The sequence below is a fragment of the Sphaeramia orbicularis genome, chromosome 22, assembly GCF_902148855.1.
Source record: "Sphaeramia orbicularis chromosome 22, fSphaOr1.1, whole genome shotgun sequence".
NCBI classification, from domain to species: domain Eukaryota; kingdom Metazoa; phylum Chordata; class Actinopteri; order Kurtiformes; family Apogonidae; genus Sphaeramia; species Sphaeramia orbicularis.
Genome location: NC_043978.1, coordinates 24000485 through 24021698, shown reverse-complemented (window position 1 = coordinate 24021698; position 21214 = coordinate 24000485). Strand labels below are relative to the sequence as shown.

The following is a 21214-nucleotide window of genomic DNA, read 5'->3' as shown; positions in this document are numbered from 1 at the left end:
TCTACTTTTTGGTACCTGTGATACAGCATTGTATGTTTCAAATATTTTGTGTTTTAAATCCATAATTCCATCTTATTTTACCTCCAGCTGCTCCTGTTTTTAAGTAGACTTCTGTTTTTAATTTGTCTTTGTCACTTTTACTTTTTGGTATTTCTGATATGTCCATTGTATGTTTCAAATGTTTTGTTTTGTTGCGGCTATATTGTAAATGAGGTTGCGTCCTCAATATATCTCTGAGGTTAAATAAAGGTTATGAATGAATGAATGAATCATCATCATCACTAAACATTTCAAAAAGTTTCTCATACATTTGTTAAAAAAAAAATACTCATCTGACATTTATGGATGCTGCTTTCAGACCAAATCCTAATTATAAATTGCCAATTCATGTCCCTTTGTTATTTCATTATTTGTCCTAAGTTGCCCCTGTTTCAATTTTAAATAGATGTAATGTTCAGAAATTAAACGAAGTTAACAAAATATAAATGAAACCTGTCAAGGCAGATTTTAATAGCATTGCTTTAGTTTTTAATTAGCATTTTCTATACTGCGCCAACTTTTTCTTATTTAAAAAAGTAGTAACTAATAAAAGCTTTATATTCAGTTGATTAATTGCCATTTTGAGAGAATCTGTATTAGAAGCCAATTGTTTAGCAGGAAAGAGATATTTAAAAAAAAAATTAAAGCAGAAACATCGTGGGCCTTGGTTTTTATATTTAATAAGTGCAGAATAGATTAACTTCAACAGATGAAGAGACATAATGTTAAGTAATTTAAAAAGGCCATATGTTGTATTTCTGCTTTCAAATATTAAAAAAACGCCAAAGGGACTTTAACCAAAACATCAGAAAGTGACCAGATGGGATGGGAAATGCTAACAAACAACTTTTAGAGTCAAATAAAGTGATAAAAACTAGAAGCACTGTTGTTTTCTCCATGAAACGAATGGAAATATACAGAGCTATGCAAGAATGGAACAAACTACCGAAACACATCACACAAGAAAACTGGAAAATGAAATTCAAGAAATCAGCCGAGAAGCATCTATTGACCATAAATGATTGATACTTGGGTTAATTGAATGTATGGACTATATATACTATGCCGCTGCTGACCTAAAGGAGTTGTCATGTCTGTATTTTGTCTGTTATTTATTTTCTTTCATGTTATGCAGTATGTGAAAAATTATTTTGTATGATTATAATGTATGTTATATGCATTGACTAGCTGTAAAGATTATTGTAAGGACCCCAGGAAGGATAGCTGTAGCTATGGTACAGCTAATGGGGATCCTAAAGAAAGAAAGAAAGAAAGGACACAGCTCTAAATGAAAAGAATAGAGTTTGATGCTGAAATGACAGTGTTTCTTCTACATGGGTGAGTTTGATTCTGAGTTTTATAAAGGTATACAGTTATTATGTGATGTTCTTATCTTTGCCAAATTGCCATTTGTTGATCCACGGTTCAGACTAAACTGTGACAGTTCTGACCTTGTTTGTACGATTCCAAACACATCTTTAATGCATCTACTGACAACACAAATTTTACAGAAAACAGAGGTGATTTGTGGTTTTCCTGTGGCTGTTTTCTGTCTATAAACAGAGGTAAGCTAGCAGAGCTATAATGTAAACTATCAGCTAATGCAGGACATGAAGATTATAGGTGTTATTTTGAGTGGCTGTCAAAATATCCAGCTATGAGTTTTAGTTTGAAGAAGAAAACTTGATGAAACCACTGTACAGATGTGTGTGAGCACCAAAATGTATACGTTCTTCAGTGAGTGATCCAGTCTGTGTTGATTTGTTGCTGGTTTCAGTAGTCCTAAGTGTGTTCTAGTATATGACTTCTCCCTGCTGCTGAGAGTTTGGACTCAATACAACATACAGTCGCGAAAAAAATTATTTGACCATCAAAAGTAATCAAAAACAATGGTTATGCAATCAAGTACTAACTCCTGGGTGTATCATGTGACTAAAACAGACAAAAAAGAAAACATGGAATGCTTAAAAGTACTGTTTTTGTCAGTACGCCATAGATATTGATGTAAAAACTGAAGTGATTTTGGTTATTATCAAGAAAACCATGGAAAATGGATAGATATCAGCTCTGAAATTAAACTATAATGAGCTATTTTTGTTGTTATCATTATATTTGTCCAAACAAATGTACCTTTAGTTGTACCAGGCATTAAAATGAACAAGAAATTGAAGAAAACAAGGGGTGGTCTAATACTTGTATGACCCACCCATCAGGTGCTCTGCTCTCTCTGAATAATGTGAATCCGTTGCTGAAAAACTATGACTTAAACTGAAATAAAATTAAAAACTGTAACATCTCTGCATGTACCTGGCTAATATCTCCCTACTTACCGTCCAACTGTTTTATTTTTGTCAATATCTCCTCCATCTGGATGAGAGCGTTCATCATCTTCTTCGATTTGACGGGCTTCAGAGTTCCACAACACCTCTGGATGGAGGCGATCAGCTCATCTTTAGCCAACATCCTGGAAGGAACACAGAGCTAGGTCTGACGGGGAATCCACCACTTTAATAATTCCATTATTATGTCCATATCTGCCCCATGTGTTCACAGGTTACAGGCTCATTATCCCGGTTTTACCTGAGGAGCTTCATGGCGGACTGGTACTCCTCTGTCTCCCATACAGTCTTCTCCAGACATATTAAGTGCAGCTCCCTGATCTAGAACACAAGGGCACCTTTTCAGGGTTTCTGCAGGTATCAGCAAATCTGATTTAATGCCCTTTTTAATGCCACTTTAAACAAATTTATATGCCCATGTTCAAGTGCAGATACAGTTTTATATATATATATATATATATATATATACACATATGTGTATATATATATATATATATACACACATATGTGTGTATATATATATATATATATATATATATATATATATATATATATATATATATACACACACACATATATGTATATATATATATATATATATATATATATATATATATATATATACACACACATATGTGTGTGTGTGTATATATATATATATGTATATATATATATATATATATATATATATATATATATATATATATATATATATATATATACATACATACATACATACATATGTGTATATATTTGTTTTCTTCTATATACATGTATTTGTTTTTATTAGTGGTTTTTGCATTTTGAGATCCAGGTTGGATCGGTATGGGGGTCGGCATTGGTTCTGAAGGGTGGTTATACTTTGTGTGTCACAAAATCTTGTATCATAAAATGTGAATATCTTTTTTTTGTATTGTACTTTTGGAGATGCACAATAAAAATAAATAAAACATTGATCCAAAAAAAAAAATTATGTTTTTTGGATCAATTTTTCAATTTATTTTCATTTATATATATATATATATATATATATATATATATATATATATATATATATATATATATATATATATATTACACATGCACACACAAACACACACACACACACACACACATACATACACAAACACACACAGTGGCTTTAACCAGGTTCTGAATAGTTCCTCCTCCAATCACTTCTGCTGAAACTTGCATTTTCCTGTTTTTCTGACATTTGCTAATATTCCCTCCGCTCTTTTGCCAAAGCATGAGCACGCTCACAGCACATTGCATTCCAAGCATCCAGTGTTGTGACTTTGTGTATCGGCCATAAACAATAAACAATTAAAGGGTTCCGCCTGTCAATCATCACACTATACTTCATATCAAAATTATTAAATATTTATATAATCAAAATAAATCGTGAATAACAATGTTTTTTTTTTTTTTTTCCATCAAGTGTATTTAATTATTTAATTCCTCTGGAAATTGAAATGAATGCTTTTTAATGCCATTTAAGGCCTTAATTTTCACAAAATCTATTTAATGACTTTTACTGCTTTTTAATGACCAGCGGAAATCCTGTTTTTGTCACATCAAGACAGTTTCCAGTGAAAACAAACCAGGTGTTCTTTTGTCCGATTATGATAAAATATGAGGAGTTCTTGCCTGTTTTCCGAGGGGGTACCGAGGTAATGACGAGGTCAGAGTGTGCAGACACCTCAGGACAGGGTAATAGTTCTTGTGATATTTACGAAGGTCCTTTATCAGCTTCCGACACACCTCCTAAAACAGACAAAACAAAGAAAGGATTCATTCTAATTATGTCCTGATAAGTACGCTCGTGAGTAAGCAACGGACATAAAACAAAAACTCTACCTTTAAGTGCGTGTCATCAGTCATCAGATTGACCTTTTCCTGGGCATCCTGCTTCTCTGTGTACCTGGGAAATGTCAGGGCACATTTAAAGGCTGTGTTTTACATTGGAAACAGATAAAAATGCAGGTAAAAGCAAACAATTATTTACATTTACATTCCAACAACAATTAAGTTATACGAAGGCACATAGTGTTTGATAATGCAAGGAAATGGAGAATATTTTGTACAAATTAAGATTTTTTTTTTTTTTTGCATATTTTATGGTAGTTTTATTCTACCCTATTACCATTTATATATTCTATATTACATTTTATTCTTTATATTTCTTATGCAACAAACTGAGACCTGGTTAACTATATTTCATTCTATCATGTACAATTGATCAAATGACAATAAAACTGAGTCTGAAATAAATCAAGTCACACTAGTATTTTTCCATTCCATAATTTCATGGATATTTTTGCATGGTTAAAATGATCTAAAATGTTATTTTTGATTATTATTCACATGTTTTATCTTTATTTTGAGCTTTTTTGTTCAGTTTTTTTTTCTTTCTGAAGTACTTGGCTCTTTCTCATTGTTTAAAGAGAAATTAAAGAATAAATTGTTTGATTTTTATTTAATTTTTTTTTTTTTTTTTTTTTGCAAATGACAAATTGCCGCAGTTAGTGACGGCAGATATAATCCTCAGAACCAACAATGTATTTTTGTTATCTTTAGGGGACTGGAAAAAAAAAAAAAAAACTGTCCACTGCAAAGCAAATTCCATAAAAAAAAAATCTATTAAAAATGTATTTGAAAAAAAAAAAGCAAAAACTTTAACTTCCTTGGGTCTGAGGAGGATATTGTATTAAGAGGTTAATTTTAACAATTCTCTTTGATATTTCTATTGTGAACGTATAAGTGTTTTGTTAAAAAGGGTCAGAAAACATAAGATTGTTCTTCTTTCTGCTCCTTTTCATTCATAATCCGGTCTATTTGCTGACATTCAAAACCAGATTTTCTTTGTCTTTGTCTTTTATCTAATAAACAAAATAAATAAATAAACCTCAAGTTAACACTAAATCCTTTGTGTGTACCGCCTGAATGACAGGAGCTGCCTTATCCTTATTTTAAGCTTTTTTGTTCAGTTGTTTTCCTTTCTGAAGTACTTGGCCGTTTCTCATTCTTTAATGTGAAATTAAAGAATAAATTGTTTGATTTTTAAATTGCTTTTGTAAATGACTAATTGCAGCAGTGAGTGAAGGTAGATATCCTGCTGAGACCCAACCATTCCTTTTTAGTTCTCTCTATGGGACTAGAAAAAAATAATAATAGTAATAATAAGCCTGTCCACTGCAAAGCAAATTCCATTAAAAAATCAAATATAAAATGTATTTGAAAAAAAGAAAAGTAAAAAAAAAAATTGATTGACTGATTTCACAATTCTGTTTGACATTTCCACTGTTAACGCGTAAGTGTTTTGTAAAAAAGCGTCAGATAACGTATGATTGTTCTTCTTTCTTCTCCTTTTCATTCATAATTCGGTCCATTTGCTGACATGTAAAAGCAGATTTTCTTTTTCTGCGTCTTTTATCTAATAAACAAAATAAATAAATAAACCTCAAATTAAAACGACATCCTGTGTGTGTACCTCCTGAATGACAGGAGTTGTCTTATCCTTATTTTAAGCTTTTCTATTCTTTTTTTTTTTTCTAAAGTACTTGGCTGTTTCTCATTCTTTAACGAGAAATTAAAGAATAAATTGTTTGATTTTTAAATTACTTTTGTAAATGACTAATTGCAGCAGTGAGTAATGGTAGATACCTGCTGAGACCCAACCATTCCTTTTTAGTTCTCTCTATGGGACTAGGAAAAAAATAAGAATAGTAATAATAACCCAGTCCACTGCAAAGCAAATTCCATTAAAAAAAAAAAAAATCAAACGAAAAATGTATTTGAAAAAGCAAAACAGACAAAAAAAAAAAAAAAATTGACTGATTTCACAATTCTTTTTGAAATTTCTACATTGAACACATAAGTATTTATGTCAGAAAACATAAAATTGTTCCTCTTTCTGCTCCTTTTCATTCAATATCTGGTTAATTTGCTGACATGTAAGAGCAGATTTTCTTTTCTTTTTTTATGTAATAAACAAAATAAATAAACGTCATTGTGTGCATGTACCTCCTGAATGACGGGAGCTGCCTTATCCTCTCCAGGTCCCTCTGACTGAGCTCCATCACGTTGGCCAAGGCCTCTTTCTTCTTACAGCAGAGCACACTGAGAGGCTGCGAGTGAAAGTGCTCCAGCAAAGCCAACTGAAGACACACAGAACACGGATTATACTCCAACAATACGCATATCTGACCTCTATCTGCAGACAACGGGGGGTAGCACAAACGCCGATAAGCAAATGATAGATGGAGCGTGGAGAAAGCGCTCCTCTGTACCTGCACGCCCTTGATGAAGTTCCTCACGGAGAAGTCGTGGTAGAGGAAGATGCTGATCAGCACCTGCATCACTTTGCCGTTGAGTTTAAAAGGGAAGTGTGAAGTCAGGACCAACTGGAAACAGACAAGACAAAAAAAAAAAAAAAGTCATTTAAAATCTCAAGCAGTTTTTGAATGAGATTAAAATAAATGACACCTGTTGATTTAATGCCAATTTATTTTGTTTGTTTTTAATTTCCTAGTTAAATTATTCTATTGCAATGTTTCTAAATCTTAAGTTCTATTTGCATTCATTGTGGACAAAGTAAGACTTTCATTGTACAGGGAAACATGTTTCTTTACTGTACACATGACAATAAAAGGCTTTGAACTGAACTGAATTTAGAAATTAAGTCTGTTTTTTTACCTTAATTCACTGAAATCATCCCAACAGGGTTTCTGCAGGCATCAGCAAATCTAATTTAATGCTTTTTAATGCCACTTTAAACAAATTTAATGTCCATGTCCAACTGTAGATACAGTTTTATATATAGTTTTATGACCGTTTACCGTCAACAGGCTTTAACCAGGTTCTGAATAGTTCCTCCTCCAGTCACTTCTGCTGAAACTTGCACTTTCACATTTTCCAACATTTGCTAATACTCCGTCTGCTCTCTCACCACGGCATGCCCACGCACACAGAACATTGCATTCCAAGCATCCGGTGTTGTGACTTTGTGTATCAGCCATAAACAATAGCCAAAATATACTATACTTCCGATCAAAATTATTAAATGTTTATATAATCAAAATAAATCATGAATAACAATGCTTTTTTTTCCATCAAGTGTATTTAATTTTTTAATGCCTCCGGACATCGAATTTAATGTTTTTAATGCCATTTAAGGCCTTAATTTTCACAAAATCTATTGCTTTTTAATGACCTGCAGAAAGCCTGCCCTAGATCTGATGTCAAGGCTAGAAAAAAAAATCTTCTCACTGTAGCTCCCATGTGCATCACCAATTTCATCACCTTTTGAGATATCCATCTATGCAAGTTACAGTCACAAGACTTTAAAATGGCTTTCTTATGTAATGATTGATCAAATTTAGTAAGCATTTAGCTCATCCATTACCACTCATATTGTCAAAGCTCCGCCTTTTTGTCCAAATATGGTCTTTCTGACTTCATAAGCCAACACAGTGTTTATCCAAAAACCAAAGAGTGATAGAATGGCGGCACCTGTCTCTGATCTGGATGTTTTTAATTCAACATAGATTCAATACTAGATGCAAAAGAAAGATATTGATGCCTGAATAATACGAGGGAGAGTCAAAAAGACAAAGACTGTGGCAAACACAGCCCCAGTAATTCTGCAAAGAAGGAATCTACCAATGGAAACATAGATCGCAAAATGTTTAGACTCGGAGTTCATGTAGAAATAATCTGAAATAATTTTGTTATATTGATAAATAAACTTTTCATTACATTTGTTTGAGAACTTTCTGACCCTCCCTTGTATATTTATTGGAGGTATATCTTATTGCCAATTGAGATTAATGGTAGAAATTTAATTCAAGACTTTAAGACTATCTATCTATCTATCTATCTATCTATCTATCTATCTATCTATCTATCTATCTATCTATCTATCTATCTATCTATCTATCTATCTATCTATCTATCTATCTATCTATCTATCTATCTATACCTTGTCTATGACTGTGGCCAGATGCTGAGTGCAGGACAGAGACTGGAAGAGTTCGATGCACAGCAGGGAGGACACAGAGTGAGGCAGCATGTTCTGGATGGTGCTGGGTGACGTGGCGATTCCAAAGATGAACATCAGCGGAAGGCGTTCAATGTAGCGGCTGCGGAACAGAAATCAAGTTCACACTGAGCGGGGAACAAATTCAGCCACATAAATAAAACAATGTTAAAAAAAATGAAGACACACAAGCACCGCACTGCAGAACCTCAGTCTGAATGGATGTATAATAAAAACAAGACGCATGTGGAAAGGGAAAAATAAACAGCATGTGTTTTTACTAAACTCAAGTCACCTGTAGAGTAATCTAAATAAACATGGAGGCACTTAGGAAAATAAATCAGAGGGGGTTTCTGAAATGGTTTTATTCATGAATAAGGATAATAAGGTCATTTTTTAATATGTGAGAGTAAATACACAACATATCAGGGTCTCACCTCTTAGTCCAAATGAAAAGACCGTATTGGAAAAAAGAAGATTTTTTTTTTTACTTTTCACACAAGTCTGTGTTGTGTTGGTTTTGTGGTAGTCTTGGTTCTGTGGACTGTTTTAGGGGCTGAAAATCCAAAAACAGTCCACAGACCAGGGCAGAATTCTTACTTCTTCTCAGACCACTTGATCAACAATATGCTGAAATGTTACTATGGAATTTTAGCTCAATAACACAGCTTTAAAGTAGTGAAATTTTGCTTTTTTAAATAGAATTATGCATTTTAAAACATTTCCTTATGGTCTACATAAACTGTTAGTGCTATGCTTTGGTCTGAATTCTTCTTTTATTCAACTCCACAGGTCCATCTTCAACCCTATTTCTGAGTACTGACACCGGAAAGGTCGTTTTCAGCGCTGGCCCTTTAAATGCAAATGAGCCACTTCAAGCCCCACCCCCTCCAGGTTGCTGGCTGTGCTGCTCTGTCCTGTTCAACCAACAACTGAACATTTTAGGCAATTGGCTGGAAGTTGGGACATATTTTCAGTATGGACTACAACCGCTGCTGCTGACAAACAATTATGTCGCACTCTGAGAAATGTTCATCGGAAGTCTTGACCTTATACGTGCAAATGTTGTGACGTAACTAGTTCTAGACGTAACAAATTAAGCAGGAATTCAAACGGGTTGTAGAAATCCACTCGATTTTTGCCAAAATGAAAATAAAGATAGCTTTGCAGCACCTGGAGGGTTCAAATTCACACTTTATGAACTATTAGGGTCCAAATACACAAATAAATGGACCAAAGACTAATAAAAGTGGGTTTAGCAAAAATATGACCCCTTTAAGTAGCTCAAAATTCCCTCTTTGGTGAATGTGGATGCAATTAAGGTTTAAGGTACAGTTTTTGTCATTCATTCAATCTAGCACATAAAGCATAAAGCACATGTGTATTCAGGTCCCAGTAATAAGATAAGAATACAATTTAAAAAAAACCCAAAAAAAGCAAACAAATAATGTTATTGAAAAATAGGACCAATGGCCCTGTAGCTTACCGGCACTTCCTATCTGTTAAAATGGGGAAATTTTTCAAAGTCGCACCAAATCCAGAATTAGAGCCGGATCCAAATAATTTCACTAACTTTTGTTGACATCATCATAAAAAAGCTGTATACCAAGTTTGAAGTCAATCGGAATTGTAGTTTCGGAGAAGAAGACGATTGAAATTTTTGTAACGGACGACAGACAACAACAGACAACGACAGACGACGACGCTGGAGGCCGCATGACGACAATAGCTTACAGCCTATCGGCCGGTAAGCTAAAAATGAGCCTCTAGTTACCTGCAGATGAGAATGAAATCCTGCAGAACTCTGTGGTTAAAGGCCTCCAGATCCTTGAATATAACCACAACAGGAGGCTGCTGTAGCTCATCTTTGACTGGAGAACTACGCTTCTTTCCAGGCGTACCTGTGCTGGATTTCTGAAATTACAGATTTTAAAAAAAAAAAAAAAAGGAAGTTTGTTTATGCCAGTCTGAAGTTCATCCATGCAAATCCACATGCTGTGACTCATGTCCTACCCTTGTTTTTGACTTGTACCAGTCACAGAGTATACCAAGGGAGCAGTGCATGCTCTTGTGTGTTTCAGTGCTGGTCTGTTCAGGTTCCTCCTCTTCATCATCATCCACAGTCACAGTAGTGCCCATCAGCCTCTCTAGGACTCTCTTCATCAGGTGCTTCAAAGCTATATTGATAAGGCAAAAATCATCCAAAAAAAAAAAAAAAAGTGGCCAATTTCATATCCAGCAGTATTTTAAATTATGCGAACATGTAAAAATAACATACTTCAGAATCTTGGCCACTGCCTTTCATTGTGCATTCACAATTTGAAGATGATACGTGCTAAATTGGTCAAATTTTCATCTAGACATGAATTTTAGACCCAATGAAGCTGAATTAACCTTCGTATCAGAGATCATCTGCTTGGTTTAGAACAGCTGTTTCTAGCACCATCTGTCATCATGTGGGTTTGACAGTTTCCTGCTGCATGAACAAGCTCTATGACTGAACAGAAAACCTTGAAAGTCATCTGAATTTTGATTACTAGTAATTTACAAAACTACAAGCTATATATTGATTTGCGCATAATTCAAAATCCAAAATGATTTCAGACTTGGAATCAACGAATTTGATTATGGTAAAATCTGGCATTTTTCTCCTTTTCAAAGCCACTGAGCCTGTTTATGTGCACACCTGTGCGCACCTCTGATCAATATCCAATTTCTGGAGTTATCAGATTATTCAGGTGACCATGTAAAGAGGATAATCTGATTAATTTTATCAGATAATGACAGTAGTCCGATTATGACAAATCAGATCAACACACCTGGATTTCTCCTCAATACTCTAATGTAGGGGGTGTCCAATCCTGGGGCCTCATGTATAAAGCATGCGTGCGCAAAAAAACCTGGCGTACGCCCTTTTCCACGCTCACGTTCAGATGTATAAAGAGTGAAATGACCGTGGAAATGTGCGGTCCTCCACGCCAACTCCATAGTTGGCGTACGCACGTTTCTAATGCTTTGGAACCATTGGCGACACTTAGAGGTGATACTGGGAAACTGTTAATAATGTGAAAAAGGTCATTCCTCCGATTGATGGACACATCGGAGATACACAGATGAACAGTGAAAACACCGACACGTCATCCTGCTGTCAGAGCAGCACATCCACCACCAGAACCAGAACCAACCAGACCCTGGACCCATCAATGCCAATCCTGCCCGGGAGGACATTAAGCAACAACCATATAAAGAGACAAGGCCACAAAATTCATTGGTTGATAAGTATAGTGTTCATGTCAGTGAGAACATTTATTAGTCGGTCCAGTCGCTCATTGACTCCGCCGATTGTCCTCTCGATGTCCTAATGTGACTCGGGTCAGTACAGACCCATGTCGGTTGGACGGGCATCAGCAGTGGGCTGTGGACCGGAGGACCGGCTAACGCTGGGGAGTCAACAGAAGCCTCTGTGACAGGAGGATGATACTGGGTCTGACAGTCCTCTGTCTCATTGTTGGAAATTAATAATTTGAGTGATTAAACATGAGTCAAAGTCATTGATTTCCTCTTTGATATCCTGACATGCTTACACATGAACCTTTATCTTGTTTGGCTGTGATCAGACTGTTGTATGGCCCATAGAATGAACTAATGTGTGAGATACACAAATACTAAATATATATTTATCTTGGGGGTGATCCGCATCAGCCCTGTAAGAAAAGTGTCACAATATCGGCGACTCTTTCCTCAAACGGTCTGAGTTCGTCTCTTGTCCTTCCGCCTGTTTTGGCCTCCGCTTCGTGTCCACCTTAACGTCATTGTCTGATCACGCAGACAGGGGAATCCCAGAGGGAACCCCACCTGCAGACCCTGTTTATACTGATTTGCATATTTAAATGTGGGCGTGGAGAGGGAGGAGTCAGGTACTCCAACATATGCGCTCAATTCCACGCTGATTAGGATGTATAAAGGAAGTGTACTTGGATTCGGGCGTACGCACAGTTTTATACATCTGGATTTTTTTGTGCGTTCGGACTTTTCTGGATTTGGGCGTACGGCAGGTTTCAGTATGAAATCCACGCAAGTCTTTATACATGAGGCCCCTGGTTCTCGAGGGCTGGTATCCTGCATGTTTTAGATGTGTCCATCTTCCAACACACCTGATTCAAATGATAAGCCCATCATCAAGCTCTGCAGTAGCCTGATAATGACTGTCAGGTGTGCTGGAAGAGGGAAACATTTAAAATATGCAGGATCCCTGAGGATATGCCCTCGAGGACCAGGATTGGACACCCCTGCTCTAATGTCTTCCCACATGTATACAGGTTAATCTGATTTATTTTGTTCTTTTACGTTTTAAACACAGTCAAAAATGTAGAAACTGGAAGTTACGCAGTCAAACTTCAGCGGACTCTGCTCCGATGTACTCCGAAAGAAATCCGAAAATGGACTGGAGCGTCTAAACCAGGGTTTATTGATTATCACTTTTCTTAAGTGCATGGAAACGTGCCAGATCTGATTATTACAATTATCCGATTACACCCACTTATCTGATTTTTATGTTGATATAAACAGTAGGGATGTAACGGTACTCGGGAAAACCGTGTAACGTTTGGTCCACCTTTCACGGGACAATCCGCCCTCTTATGGACTACGGGTTCTCGGTTTTGCGACTGATTCTCTCCCTCTCTCTGGACATGCATGTGAGCATGCAGCCCCTCAGGGAGAGACAGCGGACAGAGACAAGTCTGCCTGCAAACCCGCACCCGCATACAAGTAGTCAAGGAATAAGAAAGGGTTCTATTGTTCAGTACAGAAAGTATTACTTTATTCAGTACAGTGATAGAATTTGTTCCTACTGTGAAATTCAGGTTTTGCTGACAAGCAAAATAAAAATATAATTTTGGGAGACAAAAAAAGTTTTTCTTTATGCACAAAACATGTACTGAAACTGAACTGAAACCGTGGCCCGAGAACCAAGGTACGGACCGAATCATGGGCTACCGGTACCATTTAACCCCTAATAAACAGGGTCATTGTTGATGGGGCGCTCCTGGACATAAAAGAGGTGTCCTGAAACTACCATTTTATATGCATATCTAAGCACTGATAGACCATGGTTACCGTTAGATGACCTGTACCAAGTTGGACCCAATATAAGATGACACTTTCATTCTTACGGTCTAATGTCCAAAGAAAGATCATGGACTGTTACAGCTCTCTTTAAGTTTTAAAGCCTTTATACAGTATGACTTTATAGCTAGTTGTGTATAACTAACCATTAAGGCTGTTATTATTTAGAAGGGGGCAGGAAATACAAGATTTTCTTCATCCTGCTCCTTTTCGAGCATGGGTGTGTACATGCTTGTTCATCTGATGACTATTGAATGTCTGCTGATGAAATGCACAACCATGAACCAAATAAATGAAATGAATGAATGAATGAATGGTTTTAAGTTTAGAGCTTAGTAATGATCACACATATTGACATGAAAGCAGAAACTGTTAGAAAAAAACATTCCTAAACTACTTTCTTCCTTAAAAAAAAAACCCTCAACCCTTTCATACCTCCACACTCTTTCGCCTGCAGAGAAGCCACATGAGGAGTGACCAACTGCTGCAGGAGCTCAGACAGACTCTGGAAGGTCATGTCATGGTCTGGAACATTCACACCTGATGAGGATACAGAAAAGAGAATCTGAGCCGCTTTATCAGATTATTCATAGAACCATAAAATTATTAAAGTGTCGGGTGTCAGTGTGTCATCACCAAATTACCGAGCACTAGAGCCGCTGTGGGAATCTCACTGGCCCGCATCTGTGAAGCCCAGTCGCCATGTTGACGGGTGGACGAGCACTTCCTGGTGAAGTCCAGCAAACTGTCCAGGATACTCCTGTTAAGTTCATCCTGCAGGGACTTCAGACAGCAGTGAAAGAAGGAATCACACCCTTCATTTGAGTTAAAATGCATCAATTCAGGTAAAACTTCTGCACTCAAAACCTTACTGAACAAAAAAATATGCAAAAATTATCAGCAAAGAGTACAATTAGCCATTGAACAGTATAATGGTGCTTCCAAGAAGTTGCAGCAACTTATGTAAATTCAACCATCTATCCATTTTCTTCCACCGATCCAGCTATGTGTCAAGTGTCAGTAAAAGAAAGTGGATAAATGTATGAACAAACTACTGAAATTACATTAATTATTGAACCTTCAACATAGCAACGTCCTGGAGAGATGGTTTTGGGGTCTCCTGCAAGAATATCTTTTATTTTTAATAATAACAAAGAACTTCACATCTTTGTGGACCTCTATTATTACCATATCTGTGTGCAAGTAGATTCAAAGTGTTTTACTGTCATGTGAACAGTAAAGAAACAGGTTTCCCTGCACAATAATATTTTTCTTTTTTTCTTTTGTTCAGACAAGGTAAAGTTTTTAGATGCTACCTGCTTGACAGTTTCAACTGTGACTCCAGTCTTCCTCAGAAGCAGGTAAGAACTAAAAACTATACCTTGTCTTAACAAAAGGAAAAAAAAAAAGGTATAATTACATTAACAGAAGACAAAATGAATGTCATTGGCCATTTCCCTGTACAATGAAAAACTTACTTTGCCATCCATACTGAATGCCAAGAGAATTTAATAAGTATAGAAAATTGAAATAGAATAATTCAACAAGGAAATCAAAAACAAACACAAAAAAGTGGCATTTAAAAATGACATGCAACAGAAATGAGCATAAAATATAAAACATACAGTACAGGCCAAAAGTTTGGACACACCTTCTCATTCTTTGCATTTTCTTTATTTTCATGACTATTTACATTGTAGATTCTCACTGAAGGCATCAAAACTATGAATGAACACATGTGGAATTATGTACTTAACAAAAAAGTGTGAAATAACTGAAAACATCTCTTATATTCTAATTTCTTCAAAGTAGCCACCCTTAGCTCTGATGACTGCTTTGCACACTCTTGGCATTCTCTTGATGAGCATCAAGAGATAGTCACCTGAAATGGTTTCCTAACAGTCTTGAAGAAGTTCCCAGAGATGCTTAGCACTTGTTGGCCCTTTTGCCTTCACTCTGCGGTCCAGCTCACCCCAAACCATCTCGATTGGGTTCAGGTCCGGTGACTGTGGAGGCCAGGTCATCTGGCGCAGCACTCCATCACTCTCCTTCTTGGTCAAATATCCCTCACACAGCCTGGAGGTGTGTTTGGGGTCATTGTCCTGTTGAAACATAAATGATGGTCCAACTAAACGCAAACCGGATGGAATGGCATGTCACTTCAGGATGCTGTGGTAGCCATGCTGATTCAGGTTGCCTTCAATCTTGAATAAATCCCCAACAGCGTCACCAGCAAAGCACCCCCACACCATCACACCTCCCCCTCCATGCTTCACGGTGGGAATCAGGCATGTAGCATCCATCCGTTCACCTTTTCTGCGTCGCACAAAGAAACAGCGGTTGGATCCAAAGATCTCAAATTTGGACTCATCAGACCAAAGCACAGATTTCCACTGGTCTAATGTCCATTCCTTGGGTTTCTTGGCCCAAATAAATCTCTTCTGTTTGTTGCCTCTCCTGAGCAGTGGTTTCCTAGCAGCTATTTGACCATGAAGGCCTGATTCACGCAGTCTCCTCTTAACAGTTGTTGTAGAGATGTGTCTGCTGCTAGAGCTCTGTGTGGTATTCATCTGGTCTCTAATCTGAACTGCTGTTAATTTGCGATTTCTGAGGCTGGTGACTCAGATGAACTTATCCTCAGCATCAGAGGTGACTCTTGGTCTTCCTTTCCTGGGGCGGTCCTCATGTGAGCCAGTTTCGTTGTAGCGCTTGATGGTTTTTGCGACTGCACTTGGGGACACATTCAAAGTTTTTGAAATTTTCTAGACTGACTGACCTTCATTTCTTAAAGTAATGATGGCCACTCGTTTGTCTTTACTTAGCTGATTGGTTCTCGCCATAATATGTATTCTAACAGTTGTCCAATAGGGCTGTCAGCTGTGCATCAACCTGACTTCTGCACAACACAACTGATGGTCCCAACCCCATCAATAAGGCAAGAAATTCCACTAAGTAACCCTGACAAGGCACAGCTATGAAGTGGAAACCATTTCAGGTGACTACCTCTTGATGCTCATCAAGAGAATGCCAAGAGTGTGCAAGGCAGTCATCAGAGCTAAGGGTGGCTACTTTGAAGAAACTAGAATATAAGATATGTTTTCAGTTATTTCACACTTTTTTGTTAAGTACATAATTCCACATGTGTTCATTCATAGTTTTGATGCCTTCAGTGAGAATCTACAATGTAAATAGTCATGAAAATAAAGAAAATGTGAAGAATGAGAAAACTGGGAAGCTGAATTCAAGATGGGTAGGGAGAACGAGGGAGGGGTGAAAAGCAAGCATTTTCATGAAATGTCTGTAGTACTACTTTTCAAAGTCCTAAATTATTTATCCAATGTGGGTTTATCTGGAAGGAAACCATGCAGTTAGTATCAGGAAAGGTTGAATTTAATGTATGTCAAGTTTGATTGCTGTGGAATAACTCCTTCTTAGTCAGGCTATGAACTTTTCAGCCCCCCACCCCCACCCCCCGTAGATGCTGCAAAACAGTCAGTATGGTTATTGTACACACCTTCCCAAGAAGTTATGAAAGCAAGTGAAGATAATAAATGAACCAACAACACCTAAAATAATAATAATAGTCAGATGGGAGATAAGTCATTTAACTGGATGCTTTTCTTTGTTTTTTTTTTTTAAATATCTTTTTATTTCACACAAGAGAATCCTCCAGATACAGTACAAACATAGTCATAATGGGTCTCACTTTTTACAATTCTCCTTTGTGCATTCTTCCCACCTCCCATCCCTAAAGAAATAAATCAACTAAACACACACAAAAGTAACAGGCCAAAAATATACATGTCTAAAGAGAAAAAAATAAAAATAAAATAAAATAATAATAAGAAGAAATTATGATAAAATAAAAATAATAAAAAAAAAAAAAAAACATCATCCTCACAATAACATTAATAAGGGTAACAACATAAGCATGAGCATAATTATGCATGCTGTAATATAAATAGCAATAATAGGGCAGTATTCATGATCTACAAACTCAAACTTTCTCCATACCAGAAAGTAAAGGCAACCAAAATTCTTTAAAGAGATGGCCCCGATTGTATTTATCCAAAGTCAGTTTCTCTAAAGCACAGGTGTCAAACATGCGGCCCAGGGGCCAAATCTGGCCCGGTAAAGGGTCCAGTCTGGCCCTTGGGATGAATTTGTGAAATGCAAGAATTACTCTATGATATTAACAATCCTTTTAGTTCAGGTTCCACATTCAGAACAATTCAATCTCAAGTGGGTCAGACCAGTCAAATACTATCATAATAACATATAAATAATGACAACTCCATATTTTTCTCTTTGTAAATGTAAATGTATTTTCATGTATTTACACTAAAACAAAGTATAATTTCACAAAAAATGTGAATAACCTGAACAAATATGAACAACCTGAAATGTCTTAAGAGAAGCATAATTTTAACAATATTCTGTCTGTTATTAAATGTTTTGTGTGTTTGTAGATCCACTGTGATCTGTACGTTATAATGTACATGTGTAAATGATAAACTGAGGCAGAATATTGTTAAAATTACACTTATTTTTTTCACTTTGTTCATGTTATTCACATTGTTTGAAAGGATAGTTTGTAGATGTAAACCTTTTCATAATGTAAATTTACTTTTTTCGCTCTAAAACATAGAGGAAAGTTTGGAGTTGACATTATTTCTATATTATTATGTTACTATTTTACTGGTACGGCCCACTTCAGATCAAATTTGGCTGAATGTGCCCCCTGAACTAAAATGAGTTTGACAACCCCGCTCTAAAGGTAAAAAAGAAGACAGTTGATCATGGAAGATCTTAAAAGATGGAGGGGAGTCATTCTTCCAAAATAAAATATGCATTTCTTTGCTAAGTAAGTGATCAAAATTAGTATCCTGCATTTTTTATGATCTACAAAAATAAATAAATAAATAAATAAAAATAAAACTGGATGCTTTTCACAATTATTTTGCATAAATCCAATTCCAACATGTCTTGTGTGCTGCAGTACAGACCTTCTAAAGCAGGGGTGTCAAACTCATTTTAGTTCAGGGGCCACACTCAGTTAAATCTGATCTGAAGTGGGCCAAACCAGTGAAATAATAACATAATAATACGTAGTGTCAACTCCAAACTTTTCTCAATGTTTTACAGTGAAAAAAGTAAAAATATATGATGAAAATGTTTACATCTACAAACTATCCTTTCAAACAACGTGAATAACATGAAAAAAACGATAAAAATTTGTAATTTTAACATTACTATGCTTTAGTTTATCATTTACACATGTACATTATAACTTACAGGTCCCAGTGGATCTACAGATACACAAAATATTTACACTGAACAAAAATATAAACGCACCACTTTTGTTTTTGCTCCCATTTTCATGAGCTGAACTCAAAGATCTAAAACTTTTTCTGTGTACACACAAGGTTTATTTCTCTCAAATATTGTTCACAAATCTGTCTAAATTTGTGTTAGTGAACACTTCTTCTTTGCTGAGATAATCCATCCACCTCACAGGTGTGGCATATCAAGATGCTGATTAGACAGCATGATTTTTGCACAGGTGTGCCTTAGGCTGGCCTCAATAAAAGGCCACTCCAAAATGTGCAGTTTTATCACACAGCACAATACCACAGATGTCACAAGTTTTGAGGGAATATGCAATTGGCATGCTGACTTCAGGAATCTCCACCAGAGCTTTTGCCTGTGAATTGAATGTTCATTTCTCTACCATAAGCCATCTCCAAAGCTGTTTCAGAGAATTCATGAAGAAGACTGTGCGAGGAAAATGGTGGTCACACCAAATACTGACTGGTTTTCTGACCCCCCTGGACCACCCAATACAGTAAAACTGCACATTTTAGAGTGGCCTTTTATTGTGGCCAGCCTAAGTCACACCTGTGCAATAATCCTGCTGTCTAATCAGCATCTTGATATGCCACACCTGTGAGGTGGATGGATTATCTCAGCAAAGGACAAAGGAGAAGTGCTCACTAACACAGATTTAGACAAATTTATGAACAATATTTGAGAGAAATAGGCCTTTTGTGTACATAGAAAAAGTTTTAGATCTTTGAGTTCAGCTCATGAAAAATGGGAGCAAAAACAAAAGTGGTGCGTTTATATTTTTGTTCAGTGTAGTAACAGGCAGAATATTATAGACATTTCAGGTTGTATTTACATTTACAAAGAGAAAAATTTGAGTTGTTAGTATTTATAGGTTATTATGAAATTGAATTGGTCTGAATGTGAAACCTGAACTAAAAGGATTGTTAATATCTTCAGTGTAATTTTTGCATTTCACAAATTCATCCCAGGGGCCGGACTGGACCCTTTGGCGGGACGGATTTGGCCCCCGGGCCGCATGTTTGACACCTGTGTTCTAAAGGCAGGTAACCCCCTGTTAGTGTTCTTTCTGTCTCACCTCTGTGTCTGTTTTTATTTGGTCCCACAGATCCTGGCACAGTTTGTATCGTTTCCCACTGTTCTGTGCTCCTTCACAGCCACCGGTAAAGTGATCCTCTGTGGGGGAAAGGCAACAGGTGTGGAAGTCACTACAACCTTATCTGACAGCACATTGAACGTAAATAAACACTACTCACCCAGTCCGAGGTGTTTCTTCTTTTTAGTGCTCGGTTTAAACACAAAACAGCCCTGAAAAATGCAGAAAATAACCTCCATTACTGAAACAAAACACACAAACACCACCTCCACATGGTCGTGTTGTGTTACGTTTGTGAATAAAGTGTGTTAACATGCAAGCTGTCGCATAAATATGACAGTACCTTAGACACAGATGATGTAGACATGCCAGTATTTGTTTTTTTTAAACCCTCTGTAAATGAAATAGTAAATGTTTCGCCTTAGATTTTGCTCCGCTGTACAACAGACTCACTTCCCGCCAAATTGACGTAAGCGGAAAATGCTGTGTTCAAGAACACAACCTGAAAGTGTTTATAAAAATGCTGCAAACCGGGTGTGTCCTTTCAATTTCTAATAAGTTACCACGGATGATAAAGTGTATGAACTGCCATAGCCACACTAAAAACAACGCAACTGCGTATCTGGCCGGATGCACAAATAATGATTTACGTTACGTTTCTTTAGTTTACTGAGATGAGCGTATTGAACATTGTTGATCTTGAACGTCCCATCTCTGCAGCTTCACAACGTGTCTACAGTCCTGCAACAGTTTTTTTTTTCTTGAAAATTTCCCCCCAAAGGTAAAGCATTATGGAATTCAACCCTCTCTAAAATTGAGTGGTCAAAAGCATGGACATTACCATATAAATACTGTATTACAAACAAAATTAGAATTTTACATTTTTCTCAAAATTTTACATAATGTATATCCCTCCAATGCAATGGCCCAGAGGTGCAACAGCCCAAAAAATGATCCACTATAAGAAAACAAGAGAACAGTCCAAAAAAATGATCCACTGTAAGAAAAAAAGAGAACAGTCCAAAAAATTACCCACTATAGGAAAAAAGAGAACAGTCCAAAAAATGATCCACTATAAGAAAAAAAAGAGAACACCCCCAAAAAGTATCCATGTAAGAAAAAAAGAGAACAGCCTGAAAAATTATCCATATAAGAAAAAAAAAGAGAACAGTCCAAAAAATTATCCATATAAGAAAAAAAACAGAACAGTCCAAAAAATGATCCACAATA

The 21214-nt window shown here is 36.4% G+C and overlaps 1 protein-coding gene across 1 annotated transcript in view; it reads right to left on the bottom strand.

Moving 5' to 3' along the window:
• Window positions 1–20454, bottom strand: part of LOC115413186 (origin recognition complex subunit 3) — a 28995-nt gene extending 8541 nt beyond the window's left edge. Inside the window, exons 1-14 of the mRNA XM_030125936.1 lie at window positions 20328–20454; window positions 20145–20196; window positions 19967–20064; window positions 14187–14325; window positions 13978–14082; window positions 10429–10592; window positions 10190–10329; window positions 8359–8518; window positions 6668–6781; window positions 6402–6535; window positions 4236–4299; window positions 4026–4142; window positions 2620–2699; window positions 2370–2503 (exon numbers count right to left, since the gene is read on the bottom strand). Of these exons, the coding sequence (XP_029981796.1) occupies window positions 2370–2503; window positions 2620–2699; window positions 4026–4142; window positions 4236–4299; window positions 6402–6535; window positions 6668–6781; window positions 8359–8518; window positions 10190–10329; window positions 10429–10592; window positions 13978–14082; window positions 14187–14325; window positions 19967–20064; window positions 20145–20196; window positions 20328–20351 (1525 nt within the window). The 5' untranslated portion in view covers window positions 20352–20454. The remainder of the gene's footprint in view (window positions 1–2369; window positions 2504–2619; window positions 2700–4025; window positions 4143–4235; window positions 4300–6401; window positions 6536–6667; window positions 6782–8358; window positions 8519–10189; window positions 10330–10428; window positions 10593–13977; window positions 14083–14186; window positions 14326–19966; window positions 20065–20144; window positions 20197–20327) is intronic.
• Window positions 20455–21214: the final 760 nt, after the last annotated feature.